Genomic DNA, 20,526 nt, shown 5'->3' on the forward strand with positions numbered 1-20,526 from the left:
CGTGCACTCCCCGGCAGGTATAGCCGTGCACTCCCCGGCAGGTATAGCCGTGCACTCCCCGGCAGGTATAGCCGGTCACTCCCCGGCAGGTATAGCCGTGCACTCCCCGGCAGGTATAGCCGTGCACTCCCCGGCAGGTATAGCCGTGCACTCCCCGGCAGGTATAGCCGTGCACTCCCCGGCAGGTATAGCCGTGCACTCCCCGGCAGGTATAGCCGTGCACTCCCCGGCAGGTATAGCCGTGCACTCCCCGGCAGGTATAGCCTAGCGGTACACTCCCCGGCAGGCATAGCCGGACACTCCCCGGCAGGTATGGCCGGACACTCCCCGGCAGGTATGGCCGGACACTCCCCGGCAGGTATGGCCGGACACTCCCCGGCAGGTATGGCCGGACACTCCCCGGCAGGTATGGCCGGACACTCCCCGGCAGGTATAGCCGGACACCACCCAGCACTGCCCCTCGTCTGCTCCTTGTGTATTAGAAGGTTGCCGACCTGCGGCAGTGATTACTCGTGGTGTCCTCCTTTATTGGCTCAGGTCTTGCCGTGAATTACAAGCCTTTATTGTTTGTAACGGTGGAACACCCACAGGTCCGGATCCAGGCCGAGGAATAACAGCGCGTCCTCCAGCGGATCCAGTGGGTGGATTAGATAAAGTGCAGATGACGAGGAGACAGGCTGACAGTACACAGGGCCTGTTTACTCAGGTCCTTCATGTATTGGGGTTCACGGGGTCTCCTTTCTGAATACACCCCCCACTACAGTGTACTGAATGACTGATGCAGATAGAAGCTGCTGCAGTGAAGACCTCCTCATGACCAGAGCGTTCGGGGCCACAGTGTCTCCCACTTCCACCCGCCGGGCCCTGGGCTGGAAACCTCTGGTGGCACTCCCACAGCGCTCCTCGGAACCTCTCAATTCTCCCTGATTTTTCTTACTGATCTCCATTCAATTATGGCTCTTTCTTGCCCTGAGTAATCCAATGACAGCAAGCAGAGCTCCTGAATACTGATAGAACTTTTCATGATACCATAAAAAAAATGTACTTTTGGAATATCTGTCTACTGACACCACAACATTCCACCGTCTCTGGTTGTCAGAGCTATCAGATTTGTTAGAACAGATTCTGGGACTGTGGGAAAGCTGGGTGACAATCCACCACGGCTGCTGTAAAGAGTCACCCAGCTTTCCCAGGATCCTGAAATGGAAATCGGATTCGCCCTTGAAATCATATTGCTGCAAAACTACCAGAGTTAGAAGGAATGTGAAGGGGAACGTATCAGCATTGAATGACTGTACGAAGATGGCACGTCTCAGACTGCAAATCACCACAGAAAGCTGTGTGCAGACAGGGAGTGCAGCTCTGGAGTATAATAAAGGATGTAACTCAGCATCAGTACAGGATAAGTAATGTATGTACACAGTGACTGCACCAGCAGAATAGTGAGTGCAGCTCTGGAGTATAATACAGGATGTAACTCAGGATCAGTACAGGATAAGTAATGTATGTACACAGTGACTGCAGCAGCAGAATAGTGAGTGCAGCTCTGGAGTATAATACAGGATGTAACTCAGGATCAGTACAGGATAAGTAATGTATGTACACAGTGACTGCACCAGCAGAATAGTGAGTGCAGCTCTGGAGTATAATACAGGATGTAACTCAGGATCAGTACAGGATAAGTAATGTATGTACACAGTGACTGCACCAGCAGAATAGTGAGTGCAGCTCTGGAGTATAATACAGGATGTAACTCAGGATCAGTACAGGATAAGTAATGTATGTACACAGTGACTCCACCAGCAGAATAGTGAGTGCAGCTCTGGAGTATAATACAGGATGTAACTCAGGATCAGTACAGGATAAGTAATGTATGTACACAGTGACTGCTCCAGCAGAATAGTGAGTGCAGCTCTGGGGTATAATACAGGATGTAACTCAGGATCAGTACAGGCTAAGTAATGTATGTACACAGTGACTGCACCAGCAGAATAGTGAGTGCAGCTCTGGGGTATAATACAGGATGTAACTCAGGATCAGTACAGGATAAGTAATGTATGTACACAGTGACTGCACCAGCAGAATAGTGAATGCAGCTCTGGAGTATAATACAGGATGTAACTCAGGATCAGTACAGGATAAGTAATGTATGTACACAGTGACTGCAGCAGCAGAATAGTGAGTGCAGCTCTGGAGTATAATACAGGATGTAACTCAGGATCAGTACAGGATAAGTAATGTATGTACACAGTGACTGCACCAGCAGAATAGTGAATGCAGCTCTGGAGTATAATATAGGATGTAACTCAGGATCAGTACAGGATAAGTAATGTATGTACACAGTGACTGCACCTGCAGAATAGTGAGTGCAGCTCTGGAGTATAATATAGGATGTAACTCAGGATCAGTACAGGATAAGTAATGTATGTACACGGTGACTGCACCAGCAGAATAGTGAGTGCAGCTCTGGAGTATAATACAGGATGTAACTCAGGATCAGTACAGGATAAGTAATGTATGTACACAGTGACTGCACCTGCAGAATAGTGAGTGCAGCTCTGGAGTATAATATAGGATGTAACTCAGGATCAGTACAGGATAAGTAATGTATGTACACGGTGACTGCACCAGCAGAATAGTGAGTGCAGCTCTGGAGTATAATACAGGATGTAACTCGGGATCAGTACAGGATAAGTAATGTATGTACACAGTGACTGCACCAGCAGAATAGTGAGCGCAGCTCTGGAGTATAATACAGGATGTAACTCAGGATCAGTACAGGATAAGTAATGTATGTACACAGTGACTGCACCTGCAGAATAGTGAGTGCAGCTCTGGGGTATAATACAGGATGTAACTCAGGATCAGTACAGGATAAGTAATGTATGTACACAGTGACTGCACCAGCAGAATAGTGAATGCAGCTCTGGAGTATAATACAGGATGTAACTCAGGATCAGTACAGGATAAGTAATGTATGTACACAGTGACTGCAGCAGCAGAATAGTGAGTGCAGCTCTGGAGTATAATACAGGATGTAACTCAGGATCAGTACAGGATAAGTAATGTATGTACACAGTGACTGCACCAGCAGAATAGTGAATGCAGCTCTGGAGTATAATATAGGATGTAACTCAGGATCAGTACAGGATAAGTAATGTATGTACACAGTGACTGCACCTGCAGAATAGTGAGTGCAGCTCTGGAGTATAATATAGGATGTAACTCAGGATCAGTACAGGATAAGTAATGTATGTACACGGTGACTGCACCAGCAGAATAGTGAGTGCAGCTCTGGAGTATAATACAGGATGTAACTCAGGATCAGTACAGGATAAGTAATGTATGTACACAGTGACTGCACCTGCAGAATAGTGAGTGCAGCTCTGGAGTATAATATAGGATGTAACTCAGGATCAGTACAGGATAAGTAATGTATGTACACGGTGACTGCACCAGCAGAATAGTGAGTGCAGCTCTGGAGTATAATACAGGATGTAACTCGGGATCAGTACAGGATAAGTAATGTATGTACACAGTGACTGCACCAGCAGAATAGTGAGCGCAGCTCTGGAGTATAATACAGGATGTAACTCAGGATCAGTACAGGATAAGTAATGTATGTACACAGTGACTGCACCTGCAGAATAGTGAGTGCAGCTCTGGAGTATAATATAGGATGTAACTCGGGATCAGTACAGGATAAGTAATGTATGTACACGGTGACTGCACCAGCAGAATAGTGAGTGCAGCTCTTGAGTATAATACAGGATGTAACTCAGGATCAGTACAGGATAAGTAATGTATGTACACAGTGACTGCACCAGCAGAATAGTGAGTGCAGCTCTGGAGTATAATACAGGATGTAACGCAGGATCAGTACAGGATAAGTAATGTATGTACACAGTGACTGCACCAGCAGAATAGTGAGTGCAGCTCTGGAGTATAATACAGGATGTAACGCAGGATCAGTACAGGATAAGTAATGTATGTACACAGTGACTGCACCAGCAGAATAGTGAGTGCAGCTCTGGAGTATAATACAGGATGTAACTCAGGATCAGTACAGGATAAGTAATGTATGTACACAGTGACTGCACCAGCAGAATAGTGAGTGCAGCTCTGGAGTATAATACAGGATGTAACTCAGGATCAGTACAGGAGAAGTAATGTATGTACACAGTGACTGCACCAGCAGAATAGTGAGTGCAGCTCTGGAGTATAATACAGGATGTAACTCAGGATCAGTACAGGATAAGTAATGTATGTACACAGTGACTGCACCAGCAGAATAGTGAGTGCAGCTCTGGAGTATAATACAGGATGTAACTCAGGATCAGTACAGGAGAAGTAATGTATGTACACAGTGACTGCACCAGCAGAACAGTGAGTGCAGCTCTGGAGTATAATACAGGATGTAACTCAGGATCAGTACAGGATAAGTAATGTATGTACACAGTGACTGCACCAGCAGAATAGTGAATGCAGCTCTGGAGTATAATACAGGATGTAACTCAGGATCAGTACAGGATAAGTAATGTATGTACACAGTGACTGCAGCAGCAGAATAGTGAGTGCAGCTCTGGAGTATAATACAGGATGTAACTCAGGATCAGTACAGGATAAGTAATGTATGTACACAGTGACTGCACCAGCAGAATAGTGAGTGCAGCTCTGGAGTATAATATAGGATGTAACTCAGGATCAGTACAGGATAAGTAATGTATGTACACAGTGACTGCACCTGCAGAATAGTGAGTGCAGCTCTGGAGTATAATATAGGATGTAACTCAGGATCAGTACAGGATAAGTAATGTATGTACACGGTGACTGCACCAGCAGAATAGTGAGTGCAGCTCTGGAGTATAATACAGGATGTAACTCAGGATCAGTACAGGATAAGTAATGTATGTACACAGTGACTGCACCATGCAGAATAGTGAGTGCAGCTCTGGAGTATAATACAGGATGTAACTCAGGATCAGTACAGGATAAGTAATGTATGTACACGGTGACTGCACCAGCAGAATAGTGAGTGCAGCTCTGGAGTATAATACAGGATGTAACTCAGGGATCAGTACAGGATAAGTAATGTATGTACACAGTGACTGCACCAGCAGAATAGTGAGCGCAGCTCTGGAGTATAATACAGGATGTAACTCAGGATCAGTACAGGATAAGTAATGTATGTACACAGTGACTGCACCAGCAGAATAGTGAGTGCAGCTCTGGAGTATAATACAGGATGTAACTCAGGATCAGTACAGGATAAGTAATGTATGTACACAGTGACTGCACCAGCAGAATAGTGAATGCAGCTCTGGAGTATAATACAGGATGTAACTCAGGATCAGTACAGGATAAGTAATGTATGTACACAGTGACTGCAGCAGCAGAATAGTGAGTGCAGCTCTGGAGTATAATACAGGATGTAACTCAGGATCAGTACAGGATAAGTAATGTATGTACACAGTGACTGCACCAGCAGAATAGTGAAGTGCAGCTCTGGAGTATAATATAGGATGTAACTCAGGATCAGTACAGGATAAGTAATGTATGTACACAGTGACTGCACCATGCAGAATAGTGAGTGCAGCTCTGGAGTATAATATAGGATGTAACTCAGGATCAGTACAGGATAAGTAATGTATGTACACGGTGACTGCACCAGCAGAATAGTGAGTGCAGCTCTGGAGTATAATACAGGATGTAACTCAGGATCAGTACAGGATAAGTAATGTATGTACACAGTGACTGCACCATGCAGAATAGTGAGTGCAGCTCTGGAGTATAATACAGGATGTAACTCAGGATCAGTACAGGATAAGTAATGTATGTACACAGGTGACTGCACCAGCAGAATAGTGAGTGCAGCTCTGGAGTATAATACAGGATGTAACTCGGGATCAGTACAGGATAAGTAATGTATGTACACAGTGACTGCACCAGCAGAATAGTGAGCGCAGCTCTGGAGTATAATACAGGATGTAACTCAGGATCAGTACAGGATAAGTAATGTATGTACACAGTGACTGCACCTGCAGAATAGTGAGTGCAGCTCTGGAGTATAATATAGGATGTAACTCGGGATCAGTACAGGATAAGTAATGTATGTACACGGTGACTGCACCAGCAGAATAGTGAGTGCAGCTCTTGAGTATAATACAGGATGTAACTCAGGATCAGTACAGGATAAGTAATGTATGTACACAGTGACTGCACCAGCAGAATAGTGAGTGCAGCTCTGGAGTATAATACAGGATGTAACGCAGGATCAGTACAGGATAAGTAATGTATGTACACAGTGACTGCACCAGCAGAATAGTGAGTGCAGCTCTGGAGTATAATACAGGATGTAACGCAGGATCAGTACAGGATAAGTAATGTATGTACACAGTGACTGCACCAGCAGAATAGTGAGTGCAGCTCTGGAGTATAATACAGGATGTAACTCAGGATCAGTACAGGATAAGTAATGTATGTACACAGTGACTGCACCAGCAGAATAGTGAGTGCAGCTCTGGAGTATAATACAGGATGTAACTCAGGATCAGTACAGGAGAAGTAATGTATGTACACAGTGACTGCACCAGCAGAATAGTGAGTGCAGCTCTGGAGTATAATACAGGATGTAACTCAGGATCAGTACAGGATAAGTAATGTATGTACACAGTGACTGCACCAGCAGAATAGTGAGTGCAGCTCTGGAGTATAATACAGGATGTAACTCAGGATCAGTACAGGAGAAGTAATGTATGTACACAGTGACTGCACCAGCAGAACAGTGAGTGCAGCTCTGGAGTATAATACAGGATGTAACTCAGGATCAGTACAGGATAAGTAATGTATGTACACAGTGACTGCACCAGCAGAATAGTGAGTGCAGCTCTGGAGTATAATACAGATATATAACGCAGGATCAGTACAGGATAAGTAATGTATGTACACAGTGACTCCACCAGCAGAATAGTGAGTGCAGCTCTGGAGGATAATACAGGATGTAACTGAGGATCAGTACAGGATAAGTAATGTATGTACACAGTGACTCCACCAGCAGAATAGTGAGTGCAGCTCTGGAGTATAATACAGATGTAACGCAGGATCAGTACAGGATAAGTAATGTATGTACACAGTGACTGCACCAGCAGAATAGTGAGTACAGCTCTGGAGTATAATACAGATGTAACGCAGGATCAGTACAGGATAAGTAATGTGATGAATTGTCTCTGCTTTCTGTGCAGATTATTCTGTTTGCAGTATTAATCATGTCCTGGGTTTGTACGGTCAGTATAACACTTGTCACTTTTCCAGGTCATTATTGCGCTGGCGGAGAAGAATCGCTCCCACATACCGTACAGAAACTCCATGATGACCTCGGTGCTCAGGGACAGCCTTGGTGGGAACTGTATGACAACCATGATCGCCACCCTCTCCTTAGAGAAGAAGAACATTGATGTACGTGTATTTGGCGGTGTGCGGCCTCTGCCTCCCGTCCTGACACCACCATCATTCTCCATTGTCTGTAGAGCGGTTTTAGTGTCTGCGACTGATCGGCGGCCGCTCGGCTAACGGTGTATATTCAACCACTAGTATATTATAGTCTGGACAGGAGCGCAGCCGCCTCCCTGCTGGATGTGCGTCCTCTACTTACGTACTGTACGAGGCCATAAAACGTATATAAACACACGATGTATGTCACGCACAGAACGTACACCAGGTTTTTGGTGCAGTTTTCCATCCGGCCATACACAAAATCCTAATGACAAACCGTTCTCATTCTCCATTATCGGTGTCACTACATTCCACTCCATCTGTGACAGCCCTCCGGCCTGCATGACTCCACCTCTGGGTCACCCCTCCATATGTCTGTGTCTTCCAGGAGTCCATCTCCACCTGTCGCTTTGCTCAAAGAGTCGCACTTATCAAGAACGAAGCCGTTCTCAACGAGGAGATCGACCCCCAGCTGGTAAGAGAATCACCCTGCTGAAATACTCTGTGCTGCTAGGGCAACCCTGCTCCTTTCAATACAATATATAGCTCTCAGTCTGGGATCAGTGTTCTCGTGTCCAGAAATACTCTGTGCTGCTGTGGTCTTTTACACATTCTGATAGATTGCAGGATTTTCTGCACACTCTCAGGACGCACGCCACAGATCGTGTCCTCTCGGTGTCTTTTAGATGATCCTGCGCCTTAAGAAAGAGATTCAAGCGCTTAAGGATGAGATCGCCCTCGTTACCGGAGAGCAGAGGACGACGGAGCTGAGCCCAGACCAACTCCAGAGGTGACACTGGATGTGGAGATCATGAGGATGTCTACTTATATACTATGTGTGCAGATCACATAAGAGGATTAGATACAGCAGACAGTATCACACAGGAGAAGATTAGATACACAGCTCAGCAGACAGTATCACACAGGATAGGATTAGATACACAGCACAGCAGACAGTATCACACAGGATAGGATTAGATACACATTCAGCAGACTGTATCACACAGGATAGGATTAGATACACAGCTCAGCAGACAGTATCACAGGATAGGATTAGATACACAGCTCATCAGACAGTATCACACAGGATAGGATTAGATACACAGCACAGCAGACAGTATCACACAGGATAGGATTAGATACACATTCAGCAGACTGTATCATACAGGATAGGATTAGATACGCAGCTCAGCAGACAGTATCACACAGGATAGGATTAGATACGCAGCTCAGCAGACAGTATCACACAGGATAGGATTAGATACACAGCTCAGCAGACAATATCACACAGGAGAGGATTAGATACACAGCTCAGCAGACAGTATCACACAGGATAGGATTAGATACACAGCTCAGCAGACAGTATCACACAGGATAGGATTAGATACACAGCTCAGCAGACAGTATCACACGGGATAGGATTAGATACACAGCTCAGCAGACGGTATCACACAGGATAGGATTAGATACACAGCTCAGCAGACAGTATCACACAGGATAGGATTAGATACACAGCTCAGCAGACAGTATCATACATGATGGGATTAGATACACCGCTCAGCAGACAGTATCACACAAGATAGGATTAGATACACAGCTCAGCAGACAGTATCACACAGGATAGGATTAGATACACAGCTCAGCAGACAGTATCACACAGGATAGGGTTAGATACACAGCTCAGCAGACAGTATCACACAGGGGAGGATTAGATACACAGCTCAGCAGGCAGTATCACACGGGATAGGATTAGATACACAGCTCAGCAGACAGTATCACACAGGATAGGATTAGATACACAGCTCAGCAGACAGTATCACACAGGAGAGGATTAGATACACAGCTCAGCAGACGGTATCACACAGGACAGGATTAGATACACAGCTCAGCAGGCAGTATCACACATGATAGGATTAGATACACAGCTCAGCAGACAGTATCACACAGGATAGGATTAGATACACAGCTCAGCAGGCAGTATCACACAGGATAGGATCAGATACACAGCTCAGCAGACAGTATCACACAGGATAGGATTAGATACACAGCTCAGCAGACAGTATCACACAGGATAGGGTTAGATACACAGCTCAGCAGACTGTATCACACATGATAGGATTAGATACACAGCTCAGCAGACAGTATCACACAGGATAGGATTAGATACACAGCTCAGCAGACAGTATCACACAGGATAGGATTAGATACACAGCTCAGCAGACAGTATCACACAGGATAGGATTAGATACACAGCTCAGCAGACAGTATCACACAGGATAGGATTAGATACACGGCTCAGCAGACTGTATCACACAGGATAGGATTAGATACACAGCTCAGCAGACAGTATCACACAGGATAGGATTAGATGCACAGCTCAGCAGACAGTATCACACAGGAGAGGATTAGATACACAGCTAAGCAGACAGTATCACACATGACAGGATTAGATACACAGCTCAGCAGACAGTATCACACATGAGAGGATTAGATACAGAGGTTCAGCTGATATAGTATCACATGTCATATAATTAGATACACAGCTCAGCAGACAGTATTGTATACTGAATGACAGGCTTAGATACAGTGGTTCAGACCCAGGTAACACACAGGATATGCTCAGCAGCACGCCATCAGGACCGTCCACATTACACAGGCGATTATATATATACATACACGTAGTACTCAGCAAAAGTTTAGGCCGATGTGGGGAAAAAGTGCAGTAAAGAAAGAATAGTTTCAAAAATAGAAGTGCTGATATTTTTGAGCCCTGATCTCATCGTCCAGTCTGTCTGGGGATTACATGAAGAGACAGAAGATCTGGGCTTAGTTCTCCAAGATGTCAGGTGTGTGAGTGTACCTAGAAGACCTGGAGGTAGAGGGCGGTCGCCCCAAATACTGAGGGGATTTACATTTCTCTTTTCTTCCTTCACTTTGCATTTTGTTAATTGATAAAAATAAACTATTAACCCTTCTATACCGTGTGATACTGTCTGCTGAGCTGTGTATCTAATCCTCTCCTGTGTGATACTGTCTGCTGAGCTGTGTATCTAATCCTATCCTGTGTGATACCGTCTGCTGAGCTGTGTATCTAATCCTATCCTGTGTGATACTGTCTGCTGAGCTGTGTATCTAATCCTATCCTGTGTGATACCGTCTGCTGAGCTGTGTATCTAATCCTATCCTGTGTGATACTGTCTGCTGAGCTGTGTATCTAATCCTATCCTGTGTGATACCGTCTGCTGAGCTGTGTATCTAATCCTATCCTGTGTGATACTGTCTGCTGAGCTGTGTATCTAATCCTATCCTGTGTGATGCTGTCTGCTGAGCTGTGTATCTAATCCTATCCTGTGTGATACTGACTGCTGAGCTGTGTATCTAATCCTATCCTGTGTGATACTGTCTGCTGAGCTGTGTATCTAATCCTATACTGTGTGATACTGTCTGCTGAGCTGTGTATCTAGTCCTATCCTGTCTGATACTGTCTGCTGAGCTGTGTATCTAATCCTATCCTGTGTGATACTGTCTGCTGAGCTGTGTATCTAATCCTATCCTGTGTGATACTGTCTGCTGAGCTGTGTATCTAATCCTATCCTGTGTGATACTGTCTGCTGAGCTGTGTATCTAATCCTGTCCTGTGTGATACTGTCTGCTGAGCTGTGTATCTAATCCTATCCTGTGTGATACTGTCTGCTGAGCTGTGTATCTAATCCTATCCTGTGTGATACTGTCTGCTGAGCTGTGTATCTAATCCTATCCTGTGTGATACTGTCTGCTGAGCTGTGTATCTAATCCTATCCTGTGTGATACCGTCTGCTGAGCTGTGTATCTAATCCTATCCTGTGTGATACTGTCTGCTGAGCTGTGTATCTAATCCTATCCTGTGTGATACCGTCTGCTGAGCTGTGTATCTAATCCTATCCTGTGTGATACTGTCTGCTGAGCTGTGTATCTAATCCTATCCTGTGTGATACTGTCTGCTGATCTGTGTATCTAATCCTATCCTGTGTGATACTGTCTGCTGAGCTGTGTATCTAATCCTATCCTGTGTGATACTGCCTGCTGAGCTGTGTATCTAATCCTATCCTGTGTGATACTGTCTGCTGAGCTGTGTATCTAATCCTATCCTGTGTGATACTGTCTGCTGAGCTGTGTATCTAATCCTATCCTGTGTGATACTGTCTGCTGAGCTGTGTATCTAATCCTCTCCTGTGTGATACTGTCTGCTGAGCTGTGTATCTAATCCTATCCTGTGTGATACTGTCTGCTGAGCTGTGTATCTAATCCTATCCTGTGTGATACTGTCTGCTGAGCTGTGTATCTAATCCTATCCTGTGTGATACTGTCTGCTGAGCTGTGTATCTAATCCTATCCTGTTGTGTGATACTGTCTGCTGAGCTGTGTATCTAATCCTATCCTGTGTGATACTGTCTGCTGAGCTGTGTATCTAATCCTATCCTGTGTGATACTGTCTGCTGAGCTATGTATCTAATCCTATCCTGTGTGATACTGTCTGCTGAGCTATGTATCTAATCCTACCCTGTGTGATACTGTCTGCTGAGCTGTGTATCTAATCCTACCCTGTGTGATACTGTCTGCTGAGCTGTGTATCTAATCCTACCCTGTGTGATACTGTCTGCTGAGCTGTGTATCCAATCCTATCATGTTTTGGTCTTCTGAATCGTTTATCCAATCCTTTTGTATGTGATGCAGTCTGCTGAGCTCCTGTATCTAATCCCATGATGTGTGATACTGTCTGCTGAGCTGTGTATCTAATCCTATCATGATATTGTGTAAGAGAAATACAGAGCACTACTCCCTCCATCATGTACTGAATTTCTGTAACCTGCGCAGTTGTAGTTGTGTATCTCAGCTCTCTGCATTGGGATTCCCTGTCCCCTGTGACATTTGGGGCGTGCAGACTTTTGCAGCTCCGTCTTCGCTCATCAGCAGGTTGTCTTTCTGCATTTTGGCCCCTGGGGGCTCTGCAGATGTGGGTGATAGACTGTACACTCAGAATCCGAGAGCCCCTCCGCCCTGTACAGGACACCGCGTGGTCCTGCCGTTAACCCTTACACAGCATTAGTCCAGTGTACAGTCCAGGTCTTCCATGTCTTTTTTTTCTCATGAGCTGGCGATCTTTACTGTAGGATCTGTCATAAGAAGTTTATGGAAAGATCCGGAGTTTAAGTAATTCCTACCGGGCCGGAGGACACTTCAGGCCAACGCGTCCCTACGCACGGACCAGCGGCGCCATCTCTAGTACGAGGGAAGAGAAGGTTTATTCTGTGCATACAAATATTTGAGGATAATTCACACCAGTTTACGTCATGAAGGCTTACATTAGAGCTCAGTCTGACGTATAGTGAAAATCCTGAAATCTGGACGCGATGCACGTTGACTAATGCGGACCCGTCAATGTAGCAGCACGCCTGCCCCCCCATTATCACCTCTTACATCCAGATTTACTAAAGTGTCTGCACCAAAAATCTGGCTAAAAAGTGATGCAATTTAGTGAATCTAGGGTTTCTACGTTTTCCTCTGACATACTTGGCGAGGTAGTGAGGTTTGGAGGAAAGGGGTGGAGCTTTGTGGGAATGGAGGGGAACTTAAGATGCGCCATTTTGGGCCAAAATTGCACCACAATTCTGGCATAAAAATCTCTCTGAGTAAGCCGAGCAATAGCTGATATAGAGTCAGAGCCAAGTGTCTGTCCCTGCAGCAGATTTATCCTCCAGCCCCTGTGATGGATCTGGAGCAGGTCTAGAGGCCGGGCTAAGCTTACACCGTCTATAGGATTAGTAAATCTGGAGCAGGTCTGGAGGCCGGGCTAAGCTTACACCGTCTATAGGATTAGTAAATCTGGAGCAGGTCTAGAGGCCGGGCTAAGCTTACACCGTCTATAGGATTAGTAAATCTGGAGCAGGTCTGGAGGCCGGGCTCAGCTTACACCGTCTATAGGATTAGTAAATCTGGGGCAGGTCTGGAGGCCGGGCTCAGCTTATACCGTCTATAGGATTAGTAAATCTGGAGCAGGTCTGGAGGCCGGGCTCAGCTTCCACTGTCTATAGGATTAGTAAATCTGGGGCAGGTCTAGAGGGCGGGCTCAGCTTACACCTTCTATAGGATTAGTAAATCTGGAGCAGGTCTGGAGGCCGGGCTAAACTTACACCGTCTATAGGATTAGTAAATCTGGAGCAGGTCTGGAGGCCGGGCTCAGCTTCCACTGTCTATAGGATTAGTAAATCTGGGGCAGGTCTAGAGGCCGGGCTAAGCTTACACCGTCTATAGGATTAGTAAATCTGAAAGCCGGGCTAAGCTTACACCTTCTATAGGATTACTAAATCTGGAACAGGTCTGGAGGCCGGGCTAAGCTTACACCTTCTATAGGATTAGTAAATCTGGAGCAGGTCTGGAGGCCGGGCTAAGCTTACACAGTCTGTAGGATTAGTAAATCTGGAGCAGGTCTAGAGGCCAGGCTAAGCTTACACCGTCTGTAGGATTAGTAAATCTGGGGCAGGTCTAGAGGCCGGGCTAAGCTTACACCATCTATAGGATTAGTAAATCTGGAGCAGGTCTGGAGGCCGGGCTAAGCTTACACCGTCTGTAGGATTAGTAAATCTGGGGCAGGTCTAGAGGCCGGGCTAAGCTTACACCATCTATAGGATTAGTAAATCTGGAGCAGGTCTGGAGGCCGGGCTAAGCTTACACCGTCTATAGGATTAGTAAATCTGGAGCAGGTCTGGAGGCCGGGCTCCGCTTCCACTGTCTATAGGATTAGTAAATCTGGGGCAGGTCTGGAGGCCGGGCTAAGCTTACACCGTCTGTAGGATTAGTAAATCTGGAGCAGGTCTAGAGGCCGGGCTAAGCTTACACCGTCTGTAGGATTAGTAAATCTGGAGCAGGTCTGGAGGCCGGGCTAAGCTTACACCGTCTATAGGATTAGTAAATCTGTAGCAGGTCTGGAGGCCGGGCTCAGCTTCCACTGTCTATAGGATTAGTAAATCTGGGGCAGGTCTGGAGGCCGGGCTAAGCTTACACCATCTATAGGATTAGTACATCTGTAGCAGGTCTGGAGGCCGGGCTAAGCTTACACCATCTATAGGATTAGTAAATCTGGGGCAGGTCTAGAGGCCGGGCTCAGCTTCCACCGTCTATAGGATTAGTAAATCTGGGGCAGGTCTGGAGGCCGGGCTAAGCTTACAGCTTCTGTAGGATTAGTACATCTGGAGCAGGTCTAGAGGCCGGGCTAAGCTTACACCGTCTGTAGGATCAGTAAATCTGGAGCAGGTCTAGAGGCCAGGCTAAGCTTACACCATCTATAGGATTAGTAAATCTGGGGCAGGTCTAGAGGCCGGGCTAAGCTTACACCGTCTATAGGATTAGTAAATCTGGAGCAGGTCTGGAGGCTGGGCTAAGCTTACACCATCTATAGGATTAGTAAATCTGGAGCAGGTCTGGAGGCTGGGCTAAGCTTACACCATCTATAGGATTAGTAAATCTGGGGCAGGTCTAGAGGCCGGGCTAAGCTTACACCATCTATAGGATTAGTAAATCTGGAGCAGGTCTGGAGGCCGGGCTAAGCTTACACAGTCTATAGGATTAGTAAATCTGTAGCAGGTCTGGAGGCCGGGCTCAGCTTCCACTGTCTATAGGATTAGTAAATCTGGGGCAGGTCTGGAGGCCGGGCTAAGCTTACACCGTCTGTAGGATTAGTAAATCTGGAGCAGGTCTAGAGGCCGGGCTAAGCTTATCCTGTCTGTAGGATTAGTAAATCTGGAGCAGGTCTAGAGGCCGGGCTAAGCTTACACCATCTATAGGATTAGTAAATCTGGGGCAGGTCTAGAGGCCGGGCTAAGCTTACACCGTCTATAGGATTAGTAAATCTGGAGCAGGTCTGGAGGCCGGGCTAAGCTTACACCTTCTATAGGATTAGTAAATCTGGAGCAGGTCTGGAGGCCGGGCTAAGCTTACACCTTCTATAGGATTAGTAAATCTGGAGCAGGTCTGGAGGCCGGGCTAAGCTTACACCTTCTATAGGATTAGTAAATCTGGAGCAGGTCTGGAGGCCGGGCTAAGCTTGCACCATCTAGATTAGTAATCTGGAGCAGGTCTGGAGGCCGGGCTAAGCTTACACCTTCTATAGGATTAGTAAATCTGGAGCAGGTCTGGAGGCCGGGCTAAGCTTACACCATCTAGATTAGTAAATCTGGAGCAGGTCTGGAGGCCGGGCTAAGCTTGCACATTCTATAGGATTAGTAAATCTGGAGCAGGTCTGGAGGCCGGGCTAAACTTACACCATCTAGATTAGTAAATCTGGAGCAGGTCTGGAGGCCGGGCTAAACTTGCACATTCTATAGGATTAGTATGTCTGGAGCAGGTCTGGAGGCCGGGCTAAGCTTACACCTTCTATAGGATTAGTAAATCTGGAGCAGGTCTGGAGGCCGGGCTAAGCTTACACCGTCTATAGGATTAGTAAGTCTGGAGCAGGTCTGGAGGCCGGGCTAAGCTTACACAATCTATAGGATTAGTAAATCTGGAGCAGGTCTGGAGGCCGGGCTAAGCTTATACCGTCTATAGGATTAGTAAATCTGGAGCAGGTCCTGAGGCCGGGCTAAGATTACACCTTCTATAGGATTAGTAAATCTGGAGCAGGTCCTGAGGCGCGCCCTATTCTCTGCCCATGCTATGCCCCTTTCTTCGATCTGCCGTGAGCGACGGAAAATGGGAAAAAGTCGTGATTGCGGCGCAAGTAACCTTTTGCGCTGCAATCTGCATCAGATATACGCCAAAAAGTGGTAATTTCTGTTTGTAAATGACCCTTAATAAAGGAAAAAAAAATATTTCTCTAAAAAAAGGTATAAAATCCTCCCCATCCCTACAGCCCTTGTTAGTAGCTCCCAACCTACCCTGAAAAAGTGACTGCCGTTAGTCCGTCACATGCGCAAAATCGCTGCGTCTGGTCACTAAAGGGGTCCTCTCTCTTCAGCAAATACCATTATGTAGAGGAAGCTAATGCAAGCCACCTACTCATGTATTGTGATTGTCCATATTGCTTCCTTTGCTGGCCTGATTCATTTTCCTATCACAATATACACTGCTCGTTTCCATGGTTACGACCACCCTGCAATTCAGCAGTGGTGGTCGTGCTTGCACACTATAGGAAAAAGCTCCAGCCTATGTGTGCTCCCACAGTCCCGGCCACCAGAGAGGCCAGCGTTTTTTTTTTCCTATAACGTGCAAGCACGACCACCACTGCTGGATTGCAGGGTGGTCGTAACCATGGAAATGTGCAGTGTATAATGTGATGGAAAAATTAATCCAGCCAGCAAAGGAAGCGATATGGAGAATCACAATATTTAAGGAAGGCGGCTTGTATTAACTTCCTATACATAATAAATGCTATTTCCTGAAGTGAGAGGACCCCTTTAAGGGGTAAAATGTTACGATGTAAGGGGCTCAACCGTTCCTATTTCACTTACTTGTACTGATCTTTTATATTCCCACAATGCACCTCTTTACAGAAAACCATTCTTTAAAAAAAGAAAAAAAAAGATACATTTCTGTGTGGCTCTGGAGGTAACCAGAGTATTAGCACTATGAATGCAGCTCTGGATGCTACTGGATGTAAGAGTTGTGAATGCAGCTCTGGGTCTTACTGCATCTATAAGATGTGAATGCAGCTCTGGATGCTACTGGATGTAAGAATTGTGAATGCAGCTCTGGATGTAAGAATTGTGAATGCAGCTCTGGATGTAAGAATTGTGAATGCAGCTCTGGATGTAAGAATTGTAAATGCAGCTCTGGATATAAGAGTTTGTGAGTGCAGCTCTGGATGTAAGAGGTTGTGAGTGCAGCTCTGGATGTAAGAGTTTGTGAGTGCAGCTCTGGATGTAAGAGTTTGTGAGTGCAGCTCTGGATGTAAGAGTTTGTGAGTGCAGCTCTGGATGTAAGAGTTTGTGAGTGCAGCTCTGGATGTAAGAGTTTGTGAGTGCAGCTCTGGATGTAAGAGTTGTGAGTGCAGTTCTGGATGTAAGAGTTGTGAGTGTAGCTCTGGATGTAAGAGTTGTGAGTGCAGCTCTGGATTTAAGAGTTGTGAGTGCAGCTCTGGATGTAAGAGTTGTGAGTGTAGCTCTGGATGTAAGAGTTGTGAGTGCAGCTCTGGATGTAAGAGTTGTGAGTGCAGCTCTGGATGTAAGAGTTGTGAGTGCAGCTCTGGATGTAAGAGTTGTGAGTGCAGCTCTGGATGTAAGAGTTGTGAGTGCAGCTCTGGATGTGTGTCAGGGTCAGTGCTAGATAAGCATTGGCCTCAGGATAGGAATGTGATTTTCTAAACATAAATCATAGTTTTGCTGATTTCAGTCCCTTTGTCGGCCTCCGCAACTCTCCGTTTTATGGTCCAAATTTTAGAGAAAGCAATTCTTGTCCAAAATCAGCAGATTGCCTGCGATCCATCAGAAGTCCTCTCATCCCTCCCGACCTCACATCGCAGAAAACATCTGCAGCCCTTTCCCAATCCATGTGTTAATGAATTTGCTTCTGGGACCTCTTAAGGGGGGGGGGGGTTCGCCTTCTTACATCACTAGGCTCTGCCGATCCTGAGAGTACGGAGTCTGCGGCGCTGGTGTAGACCCCCCCCATAGCGCATGGAGCCTCCGTGTCCCAATCTACACCCGTTACAATGTGTCGGCCGTGACCTCAGCCCATACTGACCATTGACCATGTACATTTTCTCCTTCCAGTCTCGAGGAGCAGCTTCATGGTTTTCTCGAGGACAAGGACCCTGAAAGTCTCCTGGATGTGGGGGCCGACATGCGGAAGATCCACTTCTGTTTTCTCTACTTTAAGGTAACGCCGTGAGAAAAAAAATCTATACCAGAGGTCGCCCCTGAAAACCCACGGGGTTGTTTAAGAAAGCCGGCTGCAACTTTATAATACATCTTATGCTTTTATTCGTCACCTTTGTCAAGATCACTGCTTGCTGTGAATAGAGATATTCTTGTTTTTGCTTTCAGACTGAAAAACCACCCTGATCATCCGGCTCATGCATCTAAGGCTTATTGCACACGGACCGCATTTGCGGATCCGCAATATACGGACACCGTTCCGTGTGCATTCCGCATCATTCACTTCAATGGGTCCGCAAATCCGGAGATGCGGAACGAAAGCACGGAACGGAACCCTACAGAAGCACTACGGAGTGCTTCCGTGGGGTTTCGTCCCGTACTTCCGTTCCGCAAAAAGATAGAACATGTCCTATCTTGTTGCGGAACGGCCGGATCGTGGCCCCATTAAAGTAAATGGGTCGGCGATCCGCTGCGGCTGCCCCACGGTGGGTGTTCGTGCATGTGCGGGCAGCAGCACGGCCACGGGGCGCACACGTTCGTGTGCAAGAGGCCTAAGGGTTTGTCACTGTCATCTGTAGACTATTGTCTTACCTGCACTGATCTAGCACAACCTAAATGTTTCCATTCACTGCAAGCAACTGGAGATCTTGAAAATAATTAATAAAAATTAATTTTTTTCTATGATCTTTTGTCCCAGCAGAAAGTTTTCCATGAAAAGAAGGCATCAGAGCGCAGAGCGAGCTCCCCGGAGATATCTACAGGACGGCCGGCAACACCCTCCGCCCGTCCTGAGGAGGTAAAGAAGCTGCGAGATCTCCTGCAGCAAAGGGACAACGAAATCAGTATCCTTAAAGGGGGTGTCCGCGACGAAAAGAACCCCCCCCCCCCCCCCCCCCCCCCCGAACCTTAGAACTAGTACAGTCAGGTGAAGCAAAATGTCTCCCCAAAATAAAGGTAATATGGCAGTGTATTGCTGCTGTGACTAATAGGGGGGCGCTAAATACAGATCTACACTCTGTTACCCCCATATGCCTGCCCTGGGCTGAGGGCGCAGTGGTTGCCTTTCTGTGGGGATCTGGCTTGACCTGTTCTAGTGGAGCTGTGGGTATTGGGGCCCCGTAGGGATCTGGCTTGACCTGTTCTAGGGGAGCTGTGGGTATTGGGCCCCATGGTGATGTAGCTTGACCTGTTCTAGGGGAGCTGTGGGTATTGGGGCCACTTAGGGATCTGGCTTGACCTGTTCTAGGGGAGCTGTGGGTATTGGGCCCCATGGTGATGTAGCTTGACCTGTTCTAGGGGAGCTGTGGGTATTGGGGCCACTTAGGGATCTGGCTTGACCTGTTGTAGGGGACCTGTGGGTATTGGGGCCCTGTGGGGATCTGGCTTGACCTGTTCTAGTGGAGCTGTGGGTATTGGGGCCCCGTAGGGATCTGGCTTGACCTGTTCTAGGGGAGCTGTGGGTATTGGGGCCCCTTAGGGATCTGGCTTGACCGTTTCTAGGGGACCGGTTGGTATTGGGGCCCCGTGGTGATCTGGCTTGACCTGTTCTAGGGGAGCTGTGGGTATTTCCACCCAGGAGTCTATAGGTTTACATACTCCAGCCCAGCAGGACATTAGCCCCGAGTACTGCGCCCCCAGGTGGCTGGTGATCCAGGAATGGGCTGGGCTGTATAACAGTATTAGAAGCGTCTAGACCCCGGGTACCTCGCCTGTCCCTGTGTCCCCCCAGACCACGGGTACCTCGCCTGTCCCTGTGTCCCCCCCAGACCCCAGGTACCTCGCCTGTCCCTGTGTCCCCCCAGACCCCGGGTACCTCGCCTGTCCCTGTGTCCCCCCAGACCCCAGGTACCTCGCCTGTTCCCGTGTCCCCCCAGACCCCGGCTGTCCCCGTGTCCCCCCAGACCCCGGGTACCCCGGCTGTCCCCGTGTTCCCCGTGTCCCCCCAGACAGCCTGGTAATGATAAACCCTTCAACATCACCCCATTAAACATGAACACGCGGAAGCCATGTGTAATCTACTCTGCTCAGTATCTCAGCTTATACTCCGTACCGGGCAGGCGTCTGTACAGTACACGTGTGCGCCAGAGGGCAACTTAAAGGGATACTCCACTATACAGAGAAGCGGGCGAGCATGTGGGAGCCACTAATACCTCCAGCCCTCCACACCCTGACCATTCTGCTTGTCCCA

At 47.1% G+C, this 20,526-nt stretch overlaps 1 protein-coding gene across 4 annotated transcripts in view; it reads left to right on the forward strand.

Annotated features, from left to right (window-relative positions):
* KIF6 (kinesin family member 6) overlaps window positions 1–20,526 on the forward strand; it is a 142,287-nt gene that overhangs the window by 31,254 nt on the left and 90,507 nt on the right. For 3 of the 4 annotated variants that reach the window (XM_044286581.1, XM_044286584.1, XM_044286585.1), the window contains 5 exons: window positions 7,312–7,455; window positions 7,880–7,966; window positions 8,178–8,281; window positions 18,234–18,339; window positions 19,036–19,180. In XM_044286581.1, the coding sequence (XP_044142516.1) occupies window positions 7,312–7,455; window positions 7,880–7,966; window positions 8,178–8,281; window positions 18,234–18,339; window positions 19,036–19,180 (586 nt within the window). The remainder of the gene's footprint in view (window positions 1–7,311; window positions 7,456–7,879; window positions 7,967–8,177; window positions 8,282–18,233; window positions 18,340–19,035; window positions 19,181–20,526) is intronic. The other variant, XM_044286582.1, reaches the window with a different exon arrangement.

Source organism: Bufo gargarizans, chromosome 3 (genome assembly GCF_014858855.1).
Source record: "Bufo gargarizans isolate SCDJY-AF-19 chromosome 3, ASM1485885v1, whole genome shotgun sequence".
Taxonomy (NCBI): domain Eukaryota; kingdom Metazoa; phylum Chordata; class Amphibia; order Anura; family Bufonidae; genus Bufo; species Bufo gargarizans.